We start from the raw sequence: 18,301 nt of genomic DNA, 5'->3' as shown, positions 1-18,301 counted from the left end.
CATTCGCCGGTTCTTCTGTCAATAAGTAAGTGTCATGGTTCTTTTTTTAATTTATGATTTTTGACTTTAAGCAAAGGCCCAAACTATACGTCTGTGGAGGGTTGATAGATTAAATAAGAAATTTTATTCTGAGTTATATAACACGCGAATAGTCTTAGTAAGTCCATTTTAAAATCCAAAATCAATATTAAAATAATTTTAATTCTACTTAGTCAATATACTAAAATTATTTTTAATTTTATTATGTACTAACCCATATATATTGCTTAAATAATAATTAGATAAGTGTATTTAAATAAATTAAATTGAAATTAGAAGAACGGTGCACATGTGTTGTGGGTACTTATTACATGCTCGAATAAAAATATTTATTTTTTTTCATATACATATTGTTTTGGTTTAGGTTTAGAAATATTTATTTAAATTAAGATTATTTGGGTACGACGAAAGCAACGTTTCTGTAACATTTTTTTGAAACGTTTGTGTGATGAAAAAATATTTTTATTCTGTCGTATGTGGTGAGTACGCGATTGAGTTGTTTTGTCATATTTAAACAAATATCAAAATATATTAATACAGAATTCAAAGCAAGTAATAACTAAAGAATACTAATTTTTTTAAATAATTGGTTTGTCAAATATAACTTTGTTTATAAAAAAAAAAAGTATATAACTTTGTTTATACTACGGAAAAGCTGAAATTCTTAAGTATTTTTATTCATTCGGTATGTGTACAAACACCTGGGTCTGTGCGAAAAGTTCGAAAAAACGCTTATAGAGTATTAAAATTAATTCTTGTCTATGGTATACAACTAGATATACACGAGGACGAAGTTTAATGGGTTTTGTATATAAACATGGATAATTAGAATTTTGAATCATTTCTTTTATATAAAAAATTATTGGCCTGTATTTTCGATATCAAAAAAAATTATGTTAGTAAATTTATATACAACAGCCTTATTTTGGCTATGTATATAATATATATATGTATAATATAAAGTGATTAAGCATTATTTACATTTATCGACTAGTAGACTCCATACGATGGCACTTATTTCAAATAATTAAATTATAAAAAAAACATAATTGCTTAGGTTCATAATAACAATTTAAAAATGGAATTCGTTTTTTCGCGCTCTATTTTAGTTATTAAAGTACATGTTAACATTGCTCAGCGGCTGTTCGTTTATTTATCTCTTTCTGTTATCATTGATTTGACATTCGAAAAAAGAAGACACAGACAATAAATCATGCAACGTTTATAAGACCGTTAGTGTTCAGAAATCCGTTTTTGGAAATAATTTTATACGACCATTCAATAATGTGTTGTCGACATGAATTTAAGTTCTATTTATTTGTTGGAAACTTGGTTATTAAAATTATTAATGTAGGTTATGCTTGTATTTTAAATTTCATTACGTATTAAAATTAAAATTTATCAGACGAAAAAAGCTCCTTTGAGTTATTAATTAATTTAAAAAATATATAAAATTGAAATAAAAAAAGAACTTTTTAGTTATTTCTTATGTGCTACATAATTATTTACATTTCATACATATCACTATTATTGTCTCTAATTTGATATTTCGGCGAGGCAACGCCATTATTTCTAAATTTTTAAAATAACATTACAATAAATACAGACTAAAAATAATTTTCGTTTTTGAACAAAGCAGTTCTATACCCAATTCCAATCGACGAAGGAGTAAAGATTAACAATTCTAAGATTTAAATATTCCATACGATTTGCTAATAGTTCTGCTGTGTTATGCACTACAAACAGTTCTTGATTGAATTTATTCAACGCTATTCCACTTAAATAGTTATAACTACATTAATTTAATTTCCAAAGTTCCGATTACAAATTCGCGGACATTAAAAACGCCATTTTCTCATAATTTAAATGATATCGCGACAATTAGTTGTCAAAGTTGTTTATTTGGATTCACTCCTCTTGTGATTGGAATATGCTATAGATACAAATATTTTGTATCACAAATTTTCGATAGATAAAAAATATAAATACAGAGTACAAATTATTCTTAAACAAATCCACAGATATAATAAATAAAAAAATTCAATGCTTATTTATAAATTAAAATAACAATAATTATTTATTTACAATATTTACAATTATTTATTTTATAATAATAATAACCTATTTATTATCGTTTTATACATAACGTTATTATCTAATATATTAATTGAAATGAAACTGCTTTGGGTGCGATGAGGGTAAATTTATATTTCGAATTTTAATGCAACGTTCAATGTGTAACGCAAATTGAAATATTTACGCAAAAAGGTTTCACTGCCACGTTTGCTAATTTGCTAAGCGCTTTTTTTTAAATAACGAGTAGCATCGTTACGGTTAACTGTCTGCACATATATTTAAAAAAAAAAGTTTATTTTTAATTTTGTATCCATTGTATATTAATCAATGCACAAATTCGTTAACGGCTCCGCTATGGTGAAATTGTTGCGTGTTATCGACTATGACGCTTGTATACGAGCCTTCTTGCACCGACGGGCTCGGTGTCAACTTACCAAAGTTACCGCCAAAATTGCTGTCAATCTGTCGGCCATTTTGTCCTTGGTTATTATGGCCGTAAAATGAAATTAAATTCGTATAATTATATTGATTTATCTCGGAACTCTCGATCGAGCTACAGGATGATGAGCTCGCTGAAAATGGCCTCTGATTCTGTGGGTATGCGTAATTGTTAGGTATAACTTCCGGTTCCGTATAATTTTCATAAAATAACTCTTGGTAGGTACCGTTTTGGTATTCCTCGTGGCTCTCGTAGGGCGGGATGACGGGTAGAGTGTAATCGGGGTAGTTGTAGCCACTGGAGTCTGTGCTGAAGTCGTTCTCGTTTATGACGTGGTTTATTTTGTCCGTGTGCCTGTGTGACATCTGGGGGGATGTGGAGGGGACGTGTGGTACGTCAACGTGGTTCAGTTTTGGTGGGCCCTGGTCTATGTTGAGTATGAGATTTTTCTCTTCTATATCACTGTAAGAGATGAAGCAAGGTGTAGTATTAAATATACTTAAAAATATATATATATCTGAATATTCATTTTAAATATCCTGGTTTTGACCGCGATGTTACTTTTTTTTTTGTTTGACGTTTATTGTCAGGTCTGACATCTATCAATCAGCTCGCAAACTGTTGTGAAATTAACTTTTTAATTAATTATGAAAATTTATTAGCGATAAACGCAACGTTGACGTTCTCCGCGTTAAAATTATTTCGAAAATAGTTCAGGCGCTGTTGTCTTATCAAGTGGCTCAATTTGCTAGTCCGCCTACGTATTATATATTTTAAAAAATACCTAAGAACGTAGTTAACTGAAACTATGCAATGCGGTCGGGAAGAACGCGAGTTGTGAACGATGGTGGCGTAACTCTGCATCCAGACCCAGCCTCCAGACTTAGTCAGGAAGCGGTAGTAACGGGAGGTCACTTGCCCTTTTGTTAACACTGTGGACAATTAAATATTAAAAACTATTATAATCCATAAAAATTAGGAAGGATTTTATTAATAACAGTAACAGCCTGTTAATGTCCCACTGCTGGGCTAAGGCCTCCTCTCCCTTTTGAGGAGAAGGTTTGGAGCTTATTCCACCACGATGCTTCAATGCGGGTTGGTAGAATACACATGTGGCAGAATTTCAATGACATTTCAAAGACACATGCAGGTTTCCTCACGATGTTTTCCTTCACCGAGATGAATTATAAACATAAATTAAGCACATGAAAATTCAATGGTGCTTGCCCGGGTTTGAACCCACAATCATCGGTTGAGATTCACGCGTTCTAACCACTAGGCCATTTTATTAATGTTTAGCAGTAATAGCATAACACACAGACAGAGTTACTTTCGCAATTTAGCCAATCGTAGTCCACAGCTGGACGCAGGTCAATGTGTCACCACTGCAAAATATTGTGAAATGTCAGATAGATATGTATTGCCTATTCTTTTCGACGCGCAGCTTCACTGGCGTGTGGGAAGGAGAGGTGTTAGGTACCATATGTTACCTGATAATGTGTATGAAAAAATTGATGATGATCGGTTGAATGGTTTAGAGATTGAAGCGTAACAAATAAATATACTTAATCACTCAAAATCGTAATATTATTTATTCAATTAATCCATAGATACACTATTTAAAAAAACCCCTAGATTTAGATAAAACTGCCATCTAAAACTGCGTACATGTTTTGGGTAAATTTTATTATTATTATTACTTTTGTATGCTCTTGTTACATGTAGATACCGAGAAGAACCGGCAAGAATCTCATCAGTTACTATATTCCAATATTGATAATTTTGTATATACTTACATGTACAATGTGAATAGCGCATGTGCAGTACGTCAGTGCCGTGTATATAATGGTAGAGGGTTTTCTCTATCAGGTCTTGGGGCTCGTATCCAGTTAGTGATGCGACTCTGTAAAGAAAATGCAACGTTATTTATGACAATTCTAAAATTATTGGGCAAAGGTATTACATTATTCAGCCTATTTTAATGTCAAATGTCAAATAAAAAAAAAACGAAATTAATTCATTAAATAAAGACACGCGTCCCGACTCCCGGCAAAGTATTTTTAAAAGTAAATCAATAGCATATTGTAAGCCCAATATATATTTGAATTGGGTTTTTAATAGGTATATCACGTGACACGGCACCCTCGCCACTCGCCTCTCATTGTTTTCTCATCCGAAAAAAGTGTTGACATAAAAAAAACCTGATCGCTTCCGCCAATTAACGCTCACGCATTGTTAGAGGCCCTTGTCTTAAATATCGCATTTTTGTTTAAAAGAAAAAACAGGATAACAACTATTTTCTATTTCCCTCTTATTTTATGTGTATTTTTATATAGATTATATTAAAATAAAGGTAATAAAATTATTTTATAATGGAGATTAGGATTTGTTAAAGTACATTGTTGTGTAGTTTTTATTTTAGCATTCATAATTGATTAGCATAGCCATAGCCGAGATGGCCTAGTGGTTAGAACACGTGAATCTTAACCGACGATCGTGGGTTCAAACCCGGGCAAGCACCACTGAATTTTCATGTGCTTAATTTGTGATTATAATTCATCTCGTGCTTGACGGTGAAGGAAAACATCGTGAGGAAACTTGCATGTGTCTAATTTCATTGAAATTATGTCACATGTGTATTCTACCAACCCGCATTGGAGCAGCGTGGTGGAATAAGCTCCAAACCTTTTCCTCAAAAGGGAGAGAGGAGGCCTTAGCCTAGCAGTGGGACATTAACAGGCTGTTACTAGAATTGATTGGTGCCACCACCAATACTCGCTCATCACATATTCTTCCGCCGGTGTGGAGAGTTATTGACCCAGTGTAACTACAGGAACAAGGGACATGATTTAGCTTCAAAGGTTGGTGGCTCAATGATGATGTAATTGATTGTTAATATTTCTTACTCTGCCAATCTATGGGCGGTGGTGACCACTTGCCATGTGATAGCTCATTTGCCAGTCTGTCTAACTATTAAAAAAGTCGTGATCAAACAAAACAAGGCTGTACGTGAAATACTTTGGTCATTCCTATACAGAAAAAAAGAAACAAATTTAAAAATGTTTTAACCGACTTCAAAGGATTTCGAAAATCGAAGACTGATATTTTGTGTTATATTTAACTCTTCGCGATCTTTGCCTAACTAACTTGGTGGGTATTCGTACAAATTAAAAATAAAAAAACTTTTTTTATGTCAAACTTCTGTGTATGTTTTTTAGTAATTCGAGTCGCGCGCAAATAAGTGGCAATCACACGTGACAGGACGCCATATTAGTTTTTGCGTTAATTTTTCATTTCACCCTTTGTAATAGTACACTAGGTTCCGTGGAGATTTATATTATTTTTATAACATCCTGATTTACTAAATATATAAAAAACAACCGATCCGAGATGGCTCAGTGGTTTGAACTCGTCAACCTTAAATAATTGCGAGATCGAAGCTTGGCTAGCACCACGGAATTTCTGCGAGTGTCGGAAGAAAATCTCCCACATGTGTATTCAACGACACGTGTTAGAGCAACGTCGTGGAATACGCTCTAAGAATTCTTTATTAAATATCAGATTATTACGTATTTTTTTATAAAATAGAAAAAACGGTAAATGATGGCAACTCACAGTAAATGGTCACTCAAAGACATTGGCGCTGTAATATTAACCATCTTATACAAATGCGCCATCAACTTTGGGAACTAAGATGTTACGTCCCTTGTGCCCGTTACGCTGTCTTACTCACACTTCTAACGACACAACGATACTTGCTGTTTACTAAAATATCTAATGATACCAAGTAACTCTTTATTCCGATTTTTTTACATTTTCTTGCTTCGAATGTTAAATCAATGATGATTGAAAAAAAAAACAATGTTCAGCTAACACTACAACGCTACATAAGTCAGCCCGTATGTATATGTGTATATACTTGGACTTGACTGTATATATCTAGTGACTAGACATAAGGCCGCAGATCCCGAAGGCCTGCGATCAAACCTCAGGTCGAGACAATAAAAAGTTATTGGGTGATTCTGTCGATGAAATGTCAGTAGTAGTCTGGATGTTGAAAGTGTCTCTCGTGCCTCGGAAAGTACGAAAGGTCCTGCTCCTGAACTCTTTCCGGTCGTGTCGGATGGCCGTCCCATTGGATTATGAGAGTTAGGGATTTTTTTCTCAGACAATATGAAGGCGGACGAGCATATGGGCCACCTGAAGGTAAGTCACCAACGCCCTTAGACATTGGCATTGTAGGAAATGTTAACCATCGCTAACATAGCCAATGCGCCACCAACCTTGGGAACTAAGATTTTATATCCCTTGTGCCTGTAATTACACTGGCTCACTCACCCTTCAAACCGGAACACAACAATATCAAGTATTGCTGTTTTGCGGTAGAATATCTGATGAGTGGGTGGTACCTACCCAGACGAGCTTGCACAAAACTAGAAATTCATCTGTGTTTGCGCACACACTTGTATACTATGTCTCCTGCTTAGTTGGCTGGTCTCCTTTGAGATTGGTCGCCGTGGCCGAAATCGGTCAAGAGGACATTATGATTTACTTGGAGATAGAGGAGGATGGAGGCACCTGTCTGTCCTTTTCTGTACCCCTTACGTGTCCGCAAGTTAGAACGTAAAAGCATAACAAATTCACTTTCGCGGTTATATTAAAAAACAATAACGCATTCGTTTAATTAAAAATAAACTTAAGAACACGTGCGTTATTTGAAAACCTTGAATATTTAAATTGCAAACTATCGAAATATTTCTAAACAATTAATATGATGATTAAAACAATTTTAAATCGTGAGTCAGTTCTATCGCTTCTTGCTGACGAGAGCGGAAGATCCGGCAATACAACGAACACGTAAAAGGAATAACAAGCAAAAAACTACCTTATTACCAATAAATTGAGTTCATTTTACCTTTACATTATTGTTTTAAGTAAAGACGTAATTGTACTTTACGAAATTGTACATTATTTGTATAGAAATAGAGTTTACTATAAAATAACGTTTCATATCAATAAATCAATGACTTCAACTAAATAGTTTATGAAAATACCAAAAAAAAAAGCATGATTATTTTCAAAATTAATATGATTTTTTTTAAAAGACAAAGGTGCTACAATATACAGCCGACATTATTAATTAAATTAAACTTTATTTAGAGCCTGGAGGTAAGGCTATGTGGAAGCCCGGGTAGGTACCACCCCACTCATCACATATTCCACCACCACTTGAAGGTTAAGTGAGCCAGTATATATACAGGCACAAGGGTCATAACATCTTCGTTCCCAAGATTGTTGGCGAAAAGGCGAAGTAAGGAATGTGTAATATCTCTTACAATGCTAATGGCTTTGGGCGTTGGTGACCACTTACCATCACGTGGCCCATATGCTCGTTCGCCTAGCTATTCAATAAAAGATCATAATATACAACAACTCTTAATCCTAATATAAATCCTTATTGTACAAAGTTTTGAATATAAATTTCTCACCGTTTCGGCTAGAAACTCAGAAATTGCTTTATTTTGCATACACAATTATATATATGTATCCTGTATGAACATCAGCGATTACCACTTTCAAGCTTGTATCTTTTTCAGGTTCAGTTCTGATGCTAATCCACATTTACCATGAGCATGACCTGATTTCCATGAGCTTGAACCAGGATTTGCTCCTAGACTAGACGAAAGATATCGATACTGAGTATATAAAAGCTACTTTGGTATATAAATTTATTTCTTAACATTTATTTGCAATGTGATATTATTATTAATATTACAAAAAATACGCTATCTAAATTATAACAAAAACAAAAAACATTACCATAGATAATAGAGCGAGCCATAGATAAAAAATACTAAGAATTTAATAGATATTGAATGTCAAAATAGCCACACCTGGGGCCCAGATGTTCGACACACGACACCGCTAAATCTGTATTGTAAGATGATTCAACATTGATTTCACATTAAACTGTATTAATATGGCTATCGTGTTTAAACAAAATTATCGCAAATACAAAAGAAATGAGACGAAATAGCTCAGTGGATAAATCACGTGGATTATGAACGGATGTCGTGGGTTCGAATACAATAACGTACCACTCATCAATCTCATGCTAGGCGGTTAACTTCGTACCCACTAATCAGTATTACAGAAGCGTTAATTTACTTTTTTTTTATTATAATCTGTGGGCGGAAGTTGTCACCACCAGCCATAGAAGATCCTATTACACTGGCTTTTTGGTCCTTCAAACCGGAACACAACTTTATATATTGCTATCTACCGATAGAATATGTTTTAAGTGTGTGGTACCTACACAGACACACGAAGTCCACCATGTAGACGTACATATAATTTTTCGGATTGTTAACAACGCGTGTTGTCAACAAAGTTGGCAATATTTCCGCTCAAAACTAAATCGACGCTTATTTATCATCTATTAAATATTTTTGACGAGCCGGTTGGCGTGGTTGGTAGATATTGCCCTTAACGCCGAAGGTTGTGGATTCGATTCCCACCCAGGACAGTCATTTGTGTGCATGAACATGACTCATTGTCCTGAGTCTGGGTGTAATTATCTATATAAGTATGTATTTACAAAAGAAAAGTAGTATACGTAGTACATCAGTTGTCTGGTTTCCACAGAACGAGCTCTGCTTAATTTGGGATCAAATGGCCGTGTGTGAATAATGTCCCAGGATATTATTATTATTTTTTTTTCTAAGTGATATTCCTTATTAATGAATGTATTCTTAACAAAATATTCAAATATATATTAAAAGCTTATCGCGTTAAGCGTATCTTAAAAATTTTACTTAGATGTTCAGTTAAACACTGATCTCTCTTTCTATCATTATTGATTTGACATTCGATAGAAGGAGACAGCATTGTTTACTTATTACCCGCTAAACGTATATAGACAAAACAGCCTATTTTAGTTAGTTATATGATAAACTCGCTTAGAGCTAAGTTTCTCATATATTTAGAGAAGTTAAAACTTGTGAGGGCGATTGACCATTTGACACGTGTGTCGATACTCAAGAGCTATAAATATCAGGGTTGCCAATAACAATATTTATATGGATAATATTTTTAATAAACTTTAAAAAAATATATCAATAATTGACAGATATTCTAATAAAAAATTTTCGCATTAACATCTCACGTTATCAAGAATGTTTGTTTTTACTGTAAACATTCATACTTATACTAAGTCTTTACTTTTATTTTTTTCTCAAGCTTCGTGTTATAAAATTGTAATCCTATATGGCCTTACTTTAGTAATGAGTAATAACTGTACAACAATTTCCGTAAAGCTGTTGATTACAAGTAAAAATAAATAAATAATATAATGTTGAAGATGTAATGTCTAAACATAGGTGCTAGGCTGTGGCCTCGTTTTCGTTTGAGGAGGTGTTAGAGTTACTCCATCACGCTACTCCAATACGGATTTGAGGATACCCATGTCGCAGACTTTCATTGATATTAGACACATGCAGGTTTCCTTCACGAGATGAGTTATAAACACAAATTAAACATATGAACGACATAACATTAAACATATGAACATCAGTTGTGTTAGTCTGGATGTGAACCTGTAGTATTTTAAATGAAATCAGTTATTAATACAAACATATGGGCCACCTGATACTAAGTAGTCACCAACGCCCGTAGACATTGGCATTGTAAGAAATGTTAACCATCGCTTACATCACCAATGCGCCACCAACCTTGGGAACTAAAATGTTATCCCTTGTGCCTATAATTACACTGGCTCACTCACCCTTCAAACCGGAACACAACAATACCAAGGACTGCTGTTTTGTGGTTGAATATCTGATGAATGGGCGGTACTTACCCAGACGAGCTTGCACAAAGCCCTACCACCAGTAAACAGCATACTTGAGAGTCAACGTGTTTTTATTCTTACAAACAAAAGTATTAACATTTATATTTATTCTGGGCCATCCTTGTCAGCTTGTTCCGGTGCGGCATGATCAGCTCACACTGTCTTTGAATACAGCCTTAAACATAGTAATATTACGGCGACTTTGAAGGCTTTGTCTATCTATTTGTCTGTATGTAGCATAAAAACAATTGCACCGATTTCAATGAGGTTTTTTTTATTTGAAAGCAGATTGAATTACGATGATTCTAACTTAGATATGATCGATAAATAACGCGTCAATTGTTTAGAAGTAAAGGCTTACAAAAATCATATATTTTCGTTCGATTGTGGCAACCCTAATAGCACGTAACGTTTCGGCGAAGCGGTCATTGTTGGAGTGGCCAGTTAACGCGTCCCTGATTGCCGTGAACTAATAAATATTGAACTTGTGGTGCGATTGACCACTGATGTCGACACGAGATCGGAATCTCTCTGATTTGTACATACTTTAAGCCATGTCGCTTTATTATATAACATAGGTGAACCACGTGGTTGCAAGTTATATATGGTATAGACATTGTGCTGAAAGATATTAACCATTTCTTACATCACCAGGCACGAGAGAGGTCTTAGTTCTCAAGGTTGGTGGCACATTGGCCAAGTCCCATCGGATGATGAAAGTGAGGGAATAAAGTGCACCTGTGTTTGCGCACACATTTGTGCACTATAATGTGTCCTGCGCAGTTGACTAATATTTTGAGATAGAAATCGGACATTATCATCATAAAAAAATACATATAATGCTGTATATGGATTTTATTTACTGGCAATACTATAACGATATTACGCGACGCTTGAAATTTGCTTAGATATTGTTAGGTTTCGACACATGACACATTGGCAAACCGCAGGGCTCGCTGCATTGTTCTTTAGTGATAAAATTCTTGGAATGCTATATAAGCTGTTATCGTCTCGGTTAGTGAGGTGATGTAAGGTCACATTTATATTTTAAAAACTAAGAAACAAATGTATATAATACTTTTTATAAATGTGAAAGTGAGTTTGTCTGTTCGTCACGCCGTCACGCCTTAACTACTCATGCGATCATCATGAAATTTTGCATACATGTTGCCAGGGGTATATAAAAGGACATAGGTTAACTTAACTTAATCTAGCCCCCCCTCCCACACGCAGGCGCTCGGTAACAAGTTTCGTATATTTGTTTTATTCTAAATAGCATTCGTTGATTTGTAAACACGATAAATAATGATTTTTAATTCTCTCCAGTCGGATTGCCAATCGGATTATAAAAATGCAATTGTGTTTGCGCACACACTTGTGTGAGTGAGACAGTGTAATTACACAAGGTACCTTTTGCCTGCTTTAGGAAGTCAAAGTAGATAGTTCACATTTTTTACAGCGCCAATGTTTTTGGGTAGCGGTGACCACTTACCAGTGGGTGCGTACCACTTACCATTTGCGCGTCCTATCTATTTCATTAAAAAAAACATCTTTTTATATTTATTTAAATAATATCGATAAATTTCTATCGAATCTTGACGTCACTCGAGCGTAAAATCGCTTTACGTCGCAGGGTCACGGTGAATTATAATTAACAATTGAAAAATTATTTCTTATTATTTTATTTTAATAAGTAAAATGCATCAGGGTTCACATTTAGAAATATGGTTACTATAAAGTTATGAAAGCTGCAGTTCCTTGTAAATATTCTTTGAAATTATTACGAAAATAATGAAATAATATACGAAAAAAACTACCGCTAACGACGGCAGGGTAGCAGGTATTAGTATTTATTAGGTAGGTAGCCTTTGTGTTAAATCAGGATATGAGCTATCTATATTCCAAATCTCATCCAAATCCGTTTAGCTGTTTTTGCGTAATTGAGTACCAAACATACACACTTACCTATTACCTATAAATAATATATATATACCTCTTTATATATATAAATATATATATATATATATATTACTGGTGGTAGAGCTGTGTGCAAGCTCGTCTGGGCAGGTACCGCCCACTCATCAGATATTCTATCGCAAAACAGCAGCACTTGGTATTATTGTGTTCCGGTTTGAAGGGTGAATCAACCAGTGTAATTACAGGCACAAAGAACATAACATCTTAGTTCCCAAGGTTGGGGGCGCATTGGTGATGTAAGCGATGGTTAACATTTCTTACAATGCCAATGTCTATGGGCGTTGGTGACCACTTACCATCAGGTGGCCCATATGCTCGCCCGCCTTCCTATTCTATAAAAAAAGGTTAATTTCACCTAAAAAAATGCTAATCCATTTTATATGAAACTTCAATAATGCCGAGAACAGTGTTCATGCATCTACAATAATAATGTAAACATTATTTTATATACATATTTTTAAAACAGAAGCAAAATATGAAATAAAAAGAAATAACTATTCAATGAATTACAAATCAAAGTACATTATATCAAGGCACGAAAGAAACAGTTTAGCTAATTATGCGATAATAATCATTTGGTAGGCTGATCTTTTTAGTTTTCTCGCTGGAAAATGCATTTACGCGTTGCCCCCACATGTGGTGGCCCCCCCATTTCCCTTCTTTAGGAATGGGGACCTACCTATATAATAAAAAAAGTAAGTAGCAAAAAAGTAACAGCCTGTTCACTGCACTGCACTGCTGGGCTCCTCCTCTCTATTTTAAGGAGAAGGTTTGGAGCTTATCCCACCACGCTGCTCTAATGCGGCTTGGTGGAATACACGTGTGGCATAATTTCAATAAAATTAGACACATGCAGGTTTCCTCACGATGTTTTCCTTCACCGTGAAGCACGAGATGAATTATAAACACAAATTAAGCACATGAAAATTCAGTGATACTTGCCCGGGTTTGAACCCACGATCATCGGTTAAGATTCACGCGTTCTAACCACTAGGCCATCTCAGTTTTAAACTATATAATAAAAAAAAATTACCTAGCATCTAAGAAGATGAGTCTCATGTCCAAAGAAGCTCGGAACATGAACATGTTGGAGTGTAACTTGAGCTCCGTGACGGCGGACGGGGGCAGGGAGTGTCCTACGGCCACCAGCCCCAGCGGTGCGGTGCCCTCCCCGAAGCGCCTGGCTCGGAGGTATCCGGAGCAGTGGATGACCTTAAACAAAGATAAAACATTATACTATTATGTTATGATGTTTTAAATCATTAAATAACATATGTAAGACTAGTTCCAACCCCTTGTAGGGGTGCAGATGTTATCCTATGTAATTTTCTGTACATAACAACGTGTATGCAAAATTTCATGACGATCGGTTGAATAGTTAAGACGTGATAACGTAAGACACAAACTTACTTTCTCATTTATAATATTAAATTGGCCCAGTGGATAGAACACGTGAAAATTAACGGTCGATGTTGAGTTCAAACCCGGACAAGTACAGCTGCTTATTTACTTAACTAGAATCACAGTAAATACAATTATTTTTCTCATGATATGCATGAGAAAAATAATTGTATTTACTGTGAACAACTTGCTAACAACAAAATGCTAACCCGGCAGACGTCTTCCTATCATACAGACATTTTTCATTTGGTGACAAACCGACAGCAGCGCCTACCGGGTCCATTTGTGTTTTCAAACCCTTTTTTTTCTCTCAGTGGAAACCTTCAGAAAGGTACCCGGGTCCTATGGGGGTGGAACCGGGTTATGTGCGATTCTTACCCACTAAAACTACTGCGATGGCCGTCCTCAGTACAGATCGGAGAGGATGCGGGATCGTGTTGATATAACGCATCCGCGGCCTTTCCCGTGCTTTGCTCCACCGGGTTCATTTGTGTTTTCAAACCCTCCAGGAACCCGTTAAAATATACACAACAAATTTCATCCAAATCGGTCCAGCCGTTTAGGAGGAATTAGGTGACAAATAAAAGAATACTAAAGAACTTTTGTTTATACCGTAACAGCCTGTGAATGTCCCACTGCTGGGCTAAAGGCCTTCTCTCCTCTTTTTGAGGAGAAGGTTTTTGTTTATAGTTACAATCAACTAATCTTTTTATTTTTATGTAGATGGCCCAGTGGTAAGAATGCGTGAATCTTAACCGATGATGGTGGGTTCAGACCCGGGCAAGCACCACTGAGTTTTCATGTGCTTAATTTGTGAAACACCGTAGACGGTGATGGAAAACATCGTGAGGAAACCTGCATGTGTTTAATTTCACTAAAATTCTGTCACATGTGTCTTCCACCAACCCGCAGGAGCATTCAGGTGGAATAAGCTCCGTACCTTCTCCTCAAAAAGGGAGTGTGTCCCATTGCTAGGCTAAGGCACCCTGCCTTAGCCTAGCAATGGGACATTGACAGGCTGTTACTATAATCTTTTCATAATACATATTTTGCTACTGTACTTGGATCTACAGTGTACAGTAAAACCATATTGTTTTTATTGCACTGCTTGTTATGTTTTTTTCTCTTTAAAAAATAATTTACAGACACAAAATACGAGTGCTAATTCATCCACTCATGGCCCTAAAACGAATTACACAACCCCATTATACAAATATATGCACGCGGCTCTGCTATTGTTATTAAAATCGAATGAAATGAAAACAATGAACGAATGAGTATTGCGAATGAATGTATTTTGCTTTGAAATAATGCTTCTAATTTTTGTATATTAAAAATATGTTTTCGTGGTAAGTACCACTCATCAGATATTCTACCACCAATGCAATACATATTATATTATTACGGTTTGAAGGGTGAGTGAGAAAGTGTGACAGGACGAGATCTTTGTTCCCAAGATTGGCCTCGCATTTATTCCGTAAGTAACGGTTAATATTTCTTACATTTATTTCTCCTTTGTAGTTAAACCGAGGCACTGTTCAAACCGGAGCACAACAATACTAATTAATATTGCTGTTTAGCGGTAGAATATCTATTGTTGTTATATAACCAGACGGGCTTGCAAAGGATTTGTATATATTTATTAAAGTCATCTGTAAGTAACTCCTCTTCTCCTTTCTTTTTTGTGAAGGTTTGGAGCTTATTCCATCGCGCTGTTCCAATGCGGATTGGTGGAATACACATGTGGCAGAATTTCAGTGAAATTATACACATGCAAGTTTCCTCACGATGTTTCACCGCTGAGCAAAAGATGAATAATAAACACAAATTCCTCTGAGTGCTTAGTAAATATATATCTAATTCTCGTCATTTATATAAATAAGTTAACTAACAAGCTGGTGTTCTAACTTTGTACGAAAGAAATCAGAATGCTAGATATTCTATTGCTAAATAGATATTTTATTACTTTAAAGAAAACCTACCGCAGTCCCACTGGGTCCAAACTAATCCAAGTTACTCAAAAAAGTCATCGAAATCAGTCCATCCGTTTAATAGGAGTTCAACGACACGTACATAAGTGTTATATATATTACCTGAAACAATTAATCATGAAACTTACCTTATATCCTGAAGTGGTAAGGCCAGCGTTTCTCTTGGCCAGCACGCATTTCATGCGGATGAAGAAGGCCCGTTCGCACTCGATGTCCACGTTTGGACTCCACGTCCCACCTACCGGGTAACTATTAAGGAAATTGTTAAATATTTAAAAAAAGCGTTTTTTTTAAACTTAGAAACTAGAAGAACAGACCTTGGAAAATGCGTAAAATCGATTCCAATAGCGGATGAGAATATTGGACGAAATAGACTATATTTATACAATGTTTAGTGGTGAAAAAATGGCGTCATGTACGTCGGAGAAATAGTTATCGGAACTTAAGAAGTTAAATTAAAGGTAAGTAGTTAAGTGGAATAGTGTTGCGTAAATAAAACCAAGTGAATCAAGGACTGGGGACCAATTCTACTAATAAATTGTTACTTTATCGTAATCGAATCGAAGCGTGATCGTTGCCGTTTTTCCGTTTTCCTATTATTTAATTTAATTATCGACTTTTGCTATAAGAGTCAAGAATTAAGTTAGTGGGGATCGCATATCGCTAAACGCAGAGTCAGTGCCCTCCACCTTGACGAAGAACTTGACGGACTTAGAGGAGGTACTCGGATTGGATACGGAAGGAGACCCTAGCCGCCGCGAGCCTTGGAAGAAGGCTGAGTCCAGTAGGTCGCGTGACGATAAAAAAACTCGTTCTTTCCATTTTTTCTTTCATGAGTAATGACTATCTCTTTTATTGTACAGTAGATTAACTGTTGTCTATGATTGTTGTTTATGGTTAATGTCGGCTATTATTGTAAAAGATGAGATATTTCGCCGGTTCTTCTCAGGTCTGAGGTGTTTATTTCCGAATCGGTGGTAGATTTATGACAATCAATAAGTAACGTGTAACGCTTCTATATTGAAGAAAGATTTTTGACTTTGTTACATGTTATGTCCGAATCATCGTATACATATTGTTAAGAACTTACCCGATCGATGGATGTCCAAGATATGAATGGGGATGCTGCAAGCTGAGGACAGCGTTCATCTCTTCGTGATCAGCTTGGTGGATATATTCGTATATTGAGTTACCTGTTAACTCCACCTGATGAATACATTCTTGGTGAAAAATTATTTTAAATTGACTAGATAAATAAAAAATCTTAAGCAGCGCCTGTGTGTGTTATAATATATTTAGTGAGAAGATGGCATACCTTGGAAATGAAACGATCGTCTTCTGTTGAAAATTGTAAGTAATCCAAAAATAGACAAAAATACCTGCTGAGTTTATTTCAAGGATCATTCTCAGGTTAGGGTGTTTCTATTTCCTAACCGATGGTAGTTTTTACTTGACGATTCATAAGTAATGCTTCTATATTTAATAAATAATTTTGATTTAATGCGCCAACTGTGTTCCAAGATGGCTTTCATTACGTTGTCAAAGTTTTTGGATTTTTAAATCGGATCGACAGATACAAAACAATTGATAATTATTTGTTTTTAATTCAGTTCATTCTATTGTATATTGCTCTTTAATTTCTTACGCAAATTCGAGTGAATGGTTGGATATTTATTTAGATGTGTAACCCCTAAAAATCTTTTCCATTTATTTATTTATTCTTTATCGCAAACAATTTACAATTATATAATAACAAGTAGTACATATAATATGCAAAGGCGGCCTTATCACTTACAGTGATCTCTTCCAGGCAACCTCTGTAAAGAGAAATATTTATGTTTTTTTTTTTTTGTCAGGATCATTAATCGGGCATAGTGTACTAACAACTTATACTTAAAATTTATCGAAAGCTTATAAACTTAATACAAATATGTAATATACAAACATACATACATATAAACTTATATAAGAAATAAATAACCGTATACATATAATAATACAATATGATATAGTTATATTGATAAATAATAATAATAATACCCATGATATAATACATACTAATTTGAATGGTGTACAGTCTAAGTATATTGATCTCAAGCAAATATAACAACCTCAATTTATACATATGTGTGTATATAAGGTTTTAAACTACAAACCTGACTTAAACCAAGGTGCACTGATGCGGTTTCGCTAATGTACATGATTTTGCCATCTGGTGCCACTACGAATATGAAACCATCAAGAGTTTGCAGAAGATGTGAGCCCAGTTCTCGGATCGAGAGCTCACGCGGCTGTGGTGGAGGTGGTGCGGCTCCCCACGCGTCTCCTAAGCCTGGCGGTAATAAGTCTTGTGAGACGATATTCAATCAATTTTGATATATAGTGATAAAATGTTTAAAGTATTGTACAATCGAACTTCTAAATCTTAACAGTAATAAGGCTGAAGATTTCAATATGAGGAGAGTAGACAACTTCACAGGATACTATACTGCACATGGGCCGATGAGACGGCAATTCGATACGACCAAA

At 35.1% G+C, this 18,301-nt stretch overlaps 1 protein-coding gene across 2 annotated transcripts in view; it reads right to left on the bottom strand.

Annotated features, from left to right (window-relative positions):
* Positions 1–1,459: 1,459 nt before the first annotated feature.
* Positions 1,460–18,301, bottom strand: part of LOC126779505 (single-minded homolog 1) — a 55,080-nt gene continuing 38,238 nt past the window's right edge. For both annotated transcript variants that reach the window (XM_050503553.1, XM_050503552.1), the window contains exons 3-9: positions 17,929–18,104; positions 16,863–16,978; positions 15,901–16,021; positions 13,414–13,592; positions 4,351–4,457; positions 3,339–3,486; positions 1,460–3,016 (exon numbers count right to left, since the gene is read on the bottom strand). In XM_050503553.1, the coding sequence (XP_050359510.1) occupies positions 2,440–3,016; positions 3,339–3,486; positions 4,351–4,457; positions 13,414–13,592; positions 15,901–16,021; positions 16,863–16,978; positions 17,929–18,104 (1,424 nt within the window). In that variant the 3' untranslated portion in view covers positions 1,460–2,439. The remainder of the gene's footprint in view (positions 3,017–3,338; positions 3,487–4,350; positions 4,458–13,413; positions 13,593–15,900; positions 16,022–16,862; positions 16,979–17,928; positions 18,105–18,301) is intronic.

The sequence above is a fragment of the Nymphalis io genome, chromosome 29 (assembly GCF_905147045.1).
Source record: "Nymphalis io chromosome 29, ilAglIoxx1.1, whole genome shotgun sequence".
In the NCBI taxonomy this organism is placed as follows: Eukaryota; Metazoa; Arthropoda; class Insecta; order Lepidoptera; family Nymphalidae; genus Nymphalis; species Nymphalis io.
The sequence above is the reverse complement of the archived record's forward strand: the minus strand, read 5'-3'. Positions and strand labels throughout refer to the sequence as shown.